This window comes from Apaloderma vittatum, unplaced genomic scaffold, assembly GCF_000703405.1.
Source record: "Apaloderma vittatum isolate BGI_N311 unplaced genomic scaffold, ASM70340v1 scaffold19330, whole genome shotgun sequence".
NCBI classification, from domain to species: Eukaryota; Metazoa; Chordata; class Aves; order Trogoniformes; family Trogonidae; genus Apaloderma; species Apaloderma vittatum.
The window spans coordinates 813-10,491 of record NW_009693086.1 but is presented as its reverse complement, the minus strand read 5'-3'; the positions used below and the strand labels follow the sequence as shown (position 1 = coordinate 10,491).

At 35.5% G+C, this 9,679-nt stretch overlaps 1 protein-coding gene across 1 annotated transcript; it reads right to left on the bottom strand.

Moving 5' to 3' along the window:
• Positions 1-1,886: 1,886 nt before the first annotated feature.
• On the bottom strand, positions 1,887-7,925 carry ASPA (aspartoacylase). Its single transcript, XM_009877887.1, has 6 exons — positions 7,687-7,925; positions 5,379-5,574; positions 4,100-4,193; positions 3,221-3,328; positions 2,703-2,812; positions 1,887-2,160 (listed from the first exon to the last, which is right to left on the bottom strand). The coding sequence occupies exons 1-6, from the start codon at positions 7,923-7,925 to the stop codon at positions 1,960-1,962; spliced, it is 948 nt and encodes a 315-aa protein (XP_009876189.1). The 3' UTR covers positions 1,887-1,959.
• Between the last annotated feature and the right edge of the window lie 1,754 nt (positions 7,926-9,679).

Below are 9,679 nucleotides of genomic sequence, written 5' to 3'. Positions count from 1 at the left end.
AGGGCACAGGAGTTTGAGCAGAAAGACATTTACGAGTGTCAGGACACCAGTGTAATATCTGAGCGTCGTTTGGCGTCTTAGCAGGGTATGTGAGTAGGAGAAGAAAAATTCCTGTGGGCTTGGAATCTTTCATATTTGCTGGTTAATTTTACACTGAAACTGCCAACAGAGAATGTTGCCTTAGGACTATGCAGTTCTGTTTGGATTCTTCTGAGTGCCAGTTTTTGTACAAAAATAAAAATACCTCTTCACGTATGCTCAGGAACCAGAATAAACCAGCGTGCGCTGTACTCGGTGCTGCTGGGGGTAGGTATCTCCACCCTGTACTGAGCTCACGCTGTAGGTGTAGCCATGAAACAGGGAAGGCACAAAAAAATGTAAGGAATGTGCTGTGCCAGTGTCCGGGTACAAAACTCAATGATTAAAAGGAGGAAGAAGCCAGGAGGCTGCTTCTAAAAGTTCTTTGCTGAGAAAGTGCAGAGAGATCACATGTATTGTCTCCTGTCTTAAGGTTCTTAAGAACATTATGAATAATGACTAGAGCACATAATACTGTACTTTTTATACAATGTCTTATTTAAATTAAAGAAATAAAACTTGTAATTCAATAAACGTCTTGTGTTTTTATTTTAATGCTGTAGGAGTTACACAAAGGAAGGAAAAAAAGGCTTTTGGCTTAGTAGTAAATAAGGAAGACATCACACTTCAAAGTATGTAATTTGGGGGTTATCGAAACAAGGAATCTTTCATTAAATAGCTAATTATTGTATCCTTATGCAAAGTTCTTTGTTTTCTCTATCCTCAATTATTACCAAATATGTTAAAAAGCTTCAGAAAATTACATCTCCATTTTCTTTTCTTTTTCAGCTCCTATGGCAGGCTTTCTCTCTCCAACTACAGAACAAGTCAGTCTCCAAATTCTGAGAAGTGTCCCCATATGGAATTCTTCTTAATTTCCATCCTGAAATACTCAGGTATGGTTTGTGCATTGCTCTTCTTCAAAACCTGAGTAATTAAATAAATGTGCCTTCTTCACTGAAAACTTTTGGGGGTACAACAGCTGATGAAAACTTTAACTGCAAAATGTTACAAGCAGCAGCTGGATACACCTAGAGAGTTAGAAAGCTATAACCTTGTTTCAGTTGCAACAGAAACTTTCTTCAGAAGTTTCCATGGTATAAGCAGTGTTTTTCCTGAATTTGAATACTGCTCCAGTATGTTTTCGACTACGAGATACTTTCTAAATTCAACCTTTTTATCTTTAAGTTAAAGCTAAATTGGGAACAGCTGGGATTAAACTTGTAATACTTAAGAACTTTATTTTTTCTCAGAAGTCATAAAGTTTTCTTTTTGTACTTAGAAAGATATAAAATAAAAACTGAACAAACCCTAAGGCTCCCACTTGAGCGCACAGTAGGGGTTAGTCATAAATGCAGATAATATAAAATAACTTTAAGATACATACCCTCACTCTGTTTCTCTCTCCCTAGCTTCTCCTTTGTCTCTCCTTTTGCATGCTCATCTGAGGAATCAGTTTCAAGGATCACCTCATTTTAACTGTTTAAGTTATTGGAGATGTGAGGTTATAAATCAGAAATGCTGTATTTTTTTTATATAATGTAGTTTTGTGGATGAGCAGCTTTCTATATGTCACTCGATATAACTTTTATGGCCACTAACCGCCATGTGGCACATTGTTTAATCATTTTATGTAGTGTGAACTAACTTTATAAAAATAGTATTTATTCTTCGCATCTGTAGTAATGTATTAGAACAAGTAAACAGTCATAATTAGCATTATGACAGTATGTTTCATCTTAAAAGTGCTTAGCAATGTTAATTAAATTAGAATTTAAAATTAGATTCTACATTTATGCATTTATTCCATTACTACTGAATGACACTGGATTTCACAGTGAAGAAATGTACTTTTCACATTGAAAAGCTTTTACAAAGTGTTCAGTCTAAGGCTGAGGATCTGATGTGTTTTGCGTTGAGTTTCATTTTTACTGTTTTTACAAAAGCTTGTTTCTTTTCATAATATGCAGCTTCGTTAATAAATGTTGGATAGACTGTACAGTCCCCTTTATATGCAATTACTTCTCCATCAAGAGTCAAAAATAGAGGATCGCCATTGTTCAGTGGCTGCCAGTCTTGATCCTTTGAGAAAGAAAATAAATAGAATATATTTATTCTCAAGGTTTTGTATATTTCATGTGTTTTCTGAGTTTATGCTCAATAATTATATTCTCTCTGGCTTATGGCAAAAGCTTTTAAAAGGATTCATTTAGTCTCCAGTATGTAATTTCAGGCTTCTGGCCCCCATTTTCAGTCTTGTATAGAGCTCACTGGTAAAGGTGAACTAAAGGGAAACTGCATGTGCTCACAATTGATTAAAAATAGACCCTCGTTTAGAGTGCAAAAATAGATTTATATTTTTGAATATAAGCTATCCTACTGCCTTTTGCTTTCCAGCTTTAGGTTTAAAAGGGATGTTAGATACATTGATTCCCAAGTCGGTTACTGAAATACGGTTTGACCTTAGTGACAGACCTTACCATCGGCAAGGTCTAAAGTATTCAGTAAGCCTATGGGCAATATTGTAATTTTAGATATTCAGTATTATAAGATACTACAATGCAGCAGAAGCAAGACAGGAATAGATATAATATGTCACAAATGGAAACTCTTTTAGAATTTACCTGCAGTTTAGGGTGAATAATAGCAATAACTTCGTCATTCTTATTCCTGGGATAATCTATTTTCTCCATTATTTTAAAAACCTCAATTGTACACGGTGGAAACTCCTTTCCTAGAAAGAATAAATGTAATTTAATGTCAGAATGAACAACTGGTTCTTGGAAAGAACAATGCATTATTTATTCTCTTTAGAATAGTTTAAGTCATGAGGTTATACCTCATCAAAGCTAACACATTAGTGATTAGCTCATACCGCAGAAAAATGTCTAGCTCCAGAATTTTTGTATTTCAGATTATCAAACACCTACAAGATTAAGATCAAGTATACTTACTGAATCTTCAGAAAGAGGAAAAATTCCTAGAGCTACACGGGAATTCTGACTTCCGGATGCCACACTTAGGTGGTGTAGAGAATAATCCTTTGCCCCCGCCCCTTTTGCCTCTTTATCTGCAAAATGTTCTCCTGAAAGAGTCCACTGACATGACACAGGAGGCTCTATCCCCTCATTACTTACTTTACCTTCATTAAAAAGTTGCACAAAATCAAGGCCGTGTTTGACAATCTTCCTCATTTTGTCCAAAATATCAGCTCTAACAACACCTTGTGGCTGGGGACCCACCTCCACACCTGTGTGCAGATGAGGGAGATTATCAGTAGAGCTGAAATATACCATATGCTAGGTTACACAGAAAATAGATGTCTGATTGGGTCTGTATTTCATGTTGAAGAGGAACTGTAAAGTACAGAGTTTATGTGGTTTTTAAAGGCAAGCAGAAAATTTAGCTCACCAGTCAGGATCAGTTTAAAGAACCACGTGTACATTTCTGAGTGTGCTACCAGGGCAAGCGAAAAAAGACAAACTATGTAAATTTATTTGCCTTATTCTTTTCCTCAACTTATCTTTCCATGCTGCGTTTTACAGAACTCATTGTTTAATATGAAAAGCAAACTCATGTTTTTCCTATGGCTATGGTTTTGATTCCATAAATCAGGAAGTTCTGGACCTGTGTGCAGAGCATCCTTTCCCCCTTCCTTTATCCCCTCGTTTCCCTTTCTTGGCTAGCAACCAGCCTTTCAGCCAAGGCTTTTTTAGAGGATGTAAATGTTTCTTTTCTGAAGCTGTTGCTCCTTCCTTATCCTCATGTATTATAAATATTTTCTGCAAACAGTGGGTTAACTGAGTTTAAGAATTTCCATCTGGCTTCTGTATTTTGTAAACCAAATATAAATCAGAACTCTGAAGAAGATATAATAGTATACATTTGATTTGGTAAATATATTGTCATACAAATGACTGTTGGGGATCAGAGCACTCTAAGAAATTAATACATTGAGAAACAGGCATATTTTAAAATCATTTATGATGAGTTCATATAGTCTTAAATTTTTTATATTTACCAACAGGATGTTTTGCTACAGATCGAGTTGTTGCATATTTCAAGCTAGGATGTTCAATCAGCAAAACAGGACAGCGTTCTGGAGCCAAAGCGTTCTGTGGAGATTGTCAAAAAATTGCTTTGTTATGCAAATATTTCAGAATGTTGTGCCACAAAAGATTACTGATGCAGAAGTGATTTACACAACATTTTCAATGTGTTGTCCTTATTTCATGGCCCTCAGAGAAGTAGGACATCTTTAGAAAGCACACAAAGCTGTATTTGTTGCTCTCCTTTCCCTTAACTCATGCCAGGCACGCTCCACTGAACTTTGCTGTCTCCTAATATAACTGAAGACAGTTCTAGTCTTTAAGAGCTAACAAGGAGAAAAATCTATTTGTCAGAGTTTCAAAACCTAGAATCAAAATACCTTAAAGCAGACTTCAAGTACTTTTTGTGTTGGATTCTCTTATGGGGATATAGATTGCAAATTAACCCTTATTTTAACTTTTTTTTTTTAACATAGAAACCTCTTTCTGGCCTCTTTTCTGATGATTGCCTACCATTCCTCTCCACGCAATTTCAGTCATAAGCTTTCTATATTTTCAAATAATTTATAAACATTTAAATGGGATACATATAATCAGAAAAAACCTCCAAGTTTAAAACAGACCTTGTTTCTACGGAAAAAAACATTTTAAATCCCAGGCTACTGGCCTAACCTTGATTTCATCGTCATGGTCTAGGTCACTAGTACTTCAGCCAGATCACGCTTAAGCCGGCACTGCTGCTAACTCGCTCGCTCACCGCTACTTATCAGCTTTAGGAACGGAACAGCAGCATCAAATGACATTTAGAGACATCTCTCTACTCCTATAAATACTGAGGAAGGGAATGTTTGTCATTACCTAGTTCCATTAGTTTTTACGTGTCTTTATTTCATAAAATTAATGTTACATTATTTAGCATGTGTGACCCAAATCTATCCAAGTTCCTGACGTATCTGGGAGAAAGCAGATTAAATTACATTCATTTTCATAGATGTTATTCTAAGCATTCCTCTTTGCCCATCAGTCTTACTAACACTCATTTTAATACATGAATATTATGAGTTAAATCTGAATTACCTAATATTATAATCAAATTATTAATCATCTCTGATTTAAAAAAACCCACCCTATGAATAATTAACTATTTTTTGCAGGATAAAAAGTATATTTAAAGAAACTACAAAGTAATATATAGTAATACAACATTACAACTAATAATCTATTTTAATAGTTCATTTAAATTAATTTTACCTTGATATAATGAAACATTTGAATTGTAAAGTCATCCCTGGAGTTTTCAAGAATAAGGGTACCACCCATGTTAGAAGTGGTGTTGTGAAGGTCAAAAATAAGGTCATACGCATCATCACTACCTTTTGGACCAAATATATGATTGATTTCCTGAGCCCTTCTCACTTCATATGGAATATCTTCCACCACTGTCCTGCTGTTAATATCAGTACAAAGAAATTAGTAAACTCATTCCACGGCTTTACAGTCAACAAAATACGTATACCCTTTTCTTTTTACTTTAATTCCATAACTGACTGGAGTTGAAATCACCTATTTAATTACCAAACTGTTAAAACCTGACAAATCTGTGCCTGGAAAAAGCATGTATGGTTGTTAAACAGCTCTTATTATTCTGTATCTTATGTAGAAGGGTAGTAAGAATTTTTTTATCTGATTTTAGCTGGAGACTATTTATTTCACTTTTATTTCTTTACATCCCAGGATTTCCCCCATGCCAAAAACTAATTCAATATTTATCCACAATTTAAACCACTTCCAAGACTGGATCTACTTCCTGCCAAAGATGGTATGTAGATACCCTTTAACCTTGGACATCACTCACAAGGGCTTTTGTAACTTGTTTTATTTCTTGTCTTCTCCTATTCTGATCAGACTTTCACAGTCTATTGGTTTGAGCCCTCCTGACCCTCAAAGCTCATAGATTTTGCTACCTCGAATCTGTATTTCTAAAGTTTTAATACTTTTAATCCCAAATCTGTGTTTCTAAAGTTTTAATACTTATAATCCCAGGTGACCAGGTCTGTACTACCCTTTTAAAAAAATCTGGTCTTGGCCTAAGGAAAGGCCTGAGATCTGCTTCCTGTCTGTATAAGGGCTCTATAGGAAACTGATGTTCAACAACTTGGATACTACCCAAGTACAATATAGAGTTTTCTTTGTGGTACAGCTCAAGCTTTGTAATATTTTAAGAAATATTAGCAGTAAGTTGCATAAAGGAAGTTTTGCTAAATACTAACAAAACGCCTTACTAACTGCATGGGTATTTAAGGATTAGAAAAAGTTGCCAAGCTCTTCACATAAGGCTGTTAAATTTCTTGAGCCAATGGGACTCCCACCATTACTCTCAGTATTATCAGGATTTCACTCTCCTCCTTCTTGCTTCATAAAATCATTTGTAATCTTGAAAGGTCTACAAGTAAAGGGATCAAGTGAACGTGTTCCAAACAGGCAGTAGTGCTGTAATAGGCCTGAGCAATTTAATAGGATTTACTGAGGAATATAGTTAAAAAATTAAAACAACCTTCAGGGTATTAATCTGTTCTTTTTTAAGCGTTCTATGTTCAAAGCAGCTGAAAACAAACCAACCTGCTTTTTTAAAAATACGTTTGTCCTAAGTAGGTAATTAAAAAGAATGGCCTCAACACTTACGTGTTTAAAAGTCCGTTTATCTTATATATAATAATAAAGAACAAAATTCTAAGGTGAAAAGCCAGATGAAAAGATAGGGGTAAAAATAACCCTGCTTATAAAATCTATGTGATACATATTTCTCTCAGTGATGTTCACCTTTACCATTATGTCCTTTCCGAAGCGTAACTGCCTGTTTAGCATGCAACTACACCAAGCCTAAGAATGTTTGTACAGCAAAGTACGCCTCTGCAATAGGTGTCTCAAAAGCAGAGAAACATAACATCCTATTGAAAATGTAAAATAAAGTACTAGCTCACAGTAATTTTAGAAGAAATACAATCTATAATAATGAGTTAAATTATTAAGACTTTTTGACTATCATTTTGCCATAGAACACGTTATTTCTACCTTAGCTGATTTCAAGTTTTCATCTTTTTACTGTATATAACTAAAATTAATACACTTTCCTGATTTGTATGCTATTCTTTCCGATACTACCTTTAAACTGCTTTTATCTGCTACCTTCCTGCAAGTATAATTGCCTTCAGAAGAGCTCCAAAGCAGAATTGCGCAAGGCATAAAAAATGCTGACTTCGCAACTCAGAACATCAGTACTTAAGTTTATACAAATATAGCTAATCTAATATTAATATTAAATTCCTTTTTTAGGATTATATATTGGTTCGAGACTCATTTTACTAACTACAGTTTTGAGATTAATCTGTTAACACTCCCACAATTTTTCTTTTTGGGTTAAAGGTCAGTAATTTCAGTTATGTGGCTGCACAGTTAAAATAGTAGTGGAACTTGTGTTAGCGTTTTAATCTGGGAAGGGAGCTCCTTACATTTTTTAAAAACAGGGAAGTAAAACAACAGAAAGTACAACTACTCTTACCCAAGATTATCAGAGTCAAAAACACGGTTCAGATCACAGTCAATGTATCTGGTACACTTCTTCACAGCTCTTGGGTTGGTAAGAAATGGCTTCACTTCCATTCCTGTTCTTTGAATCTCAGCTCCATTCTCTTGCCAGTGCTTGACCAAAAACACCCCTGATAACTCATTCCCATGAGTTCCCCCGAAGATTGCAACCCGTCTTACCGGAGGTTTATCAACAACAGAAGAGGAAGTCATGCTTTCCAGCAGCTCTAAGAATTGCTGAAAGCAAGAGAAAATAATGGTGAAGTAAAACTTCTGTCTCTGAAAAAGAAATAAATCTTTCTAATAGGAAATTCTTTAAGCCTGTTTAGGTCAGATGTGAATGAAAGCGAATTAACATTTCTCTAAGAGTTTGAGACTCCCGTTGCAAGGCAGGGAGTTGCTAACCTGACACTCCTCCCTCCTGAGGAGCCCTCCCCTTCATTTACCATATTTAGTAATATCTCCAAGTCTGTAAATGGTACTGTTACACAGTTCAAAAGTTAACTGCTCCAGGCAAGCTCTATTAATATATGATACAGAGGTAAATCTTGTACTAATGACAGTATGAAAGACTTTTTAAAGGTAAACTTTAATAATGCACTTAATACCACTGACATTTTTGCATTGCAGACTAGATGTAACAAGTATACTCAAGTGTGTTTCACGTTACATAAACATTACTGTATACAGGGGCAGAATGATTTAAAGTGAACGAAACCAGCAAAATATGAATCATATCTTGGCTCTAGATCAACACATAATGCTGAAACATCACGGACTTTCATCTAAAAAAACCCAGAACAGCTGAGTTCCTCAAAGCATGTTGTTGCTTGCGTGACCTTTTTTGTTTTATAATATCTGAAGAACAGTGATTAAAAGGAACACTAGCTGAAATTAAAGTGCAATTTATCCACGACTGACTTACCCAGTATTCCTGGCTTTAGCTCTATCTTGGGACCTGCTAACAGAAACCTTTAACACACTAAAAGAACTTCTGCCAGCGATGACCCGTCTAACTTCTGCAATCCCTTACTAAATAGGAAACAGATATAGAATGCAATGGGACAACAGTAATGTTCTCCCCCAAAACAGCCTTAGTCAATGACTTGACTTCTTCCATTTTCAAAAGCATTTAAATAGGCTTCTGAAACTTGTGCCAAAAAGCAGCCGTAACTTCCATGACGAGGATTGAAGCATTTAGAATAGGTCTTAATAATAGAAAATAAGTTTTACTGTGTAAATGACAGAAGTATTTGCAATTAGTATCCGACATACAATATAAATACCAAAAAAATGTTACCTTGCAAGAGAATAAAGAATATTTATGTAACAATTCCTTTTTTTTAAGATTACATTCCAGTGACTGAGAGAGTATCTGGCTAGTGCCTGGGAGAGGGTTTATAACCCGGGCTGACAGACCGTAGGTCTAGGAGAAGAAAGCTAAACATAGGATGTATCTAGATAAGTTCTGCCAGGAATATGTTTCCTACAAAAGTTGCTCTCTCTGTTTCAGCTTATGCATACAGATTTGCGGAACCTTACAGCAAGTTAGTATGGAGAGAGTGCATACTTAAAACACTCAACTGTATTACTGCTGTACTTAGAAGCTGTCAGATGTTTAATCATAGTAAGTAATTTATTAAACAAAGCAGTAAAGTCGTATTTTCCAGCGCTGGACAGTCTGTACTGTCCTTTGACCCCAACCTCTTTAGCGCTGGTGCCAAAAGGACTCTTTACACGCTGCCTGAATAAATGACTCGCACTCAGATCTTGGTTTGCTTAAACATCACAACAACTTGAAGGGTAAATGGCAAAATGCAAATAATACTAATACACATAGTTTATCTTTTACTGCTGGTGGTTCTGTAGCAGTTATAATTCCTTGCAGAATGCTGAATGAAATACAGAGACTGTCTGTGCACTTACCTCATTGAACATGCAAGAAGTTTGTCCCCTAAGAAGAGCTT

Excerpts from the sequence above, each read along its gene's own strand:
- ASPA (XM_009877887.1), bottom strand. The coding sequence starts at position 7,925 with ATGACTTCCTCTTCTGTTGTTGATAAACCTCCGGTAAGACGGGTTGCA. Across the intron at positions 5,575-7,686 it reads TTTGACTCTGATAATCTTGG|CAGGACAGTGGTGGAAGATA; the intron begins GTAAGAGTAGTT and ends TGATATTAACAG. Across the intron at positions 3,329-4,099 it reads TGTAGCAAAACATCCTGTTG|GTGTGGAGGTGGGTCCCCAG; the intron begins GTAAATATAAAA and ends ATCTGCACACAG.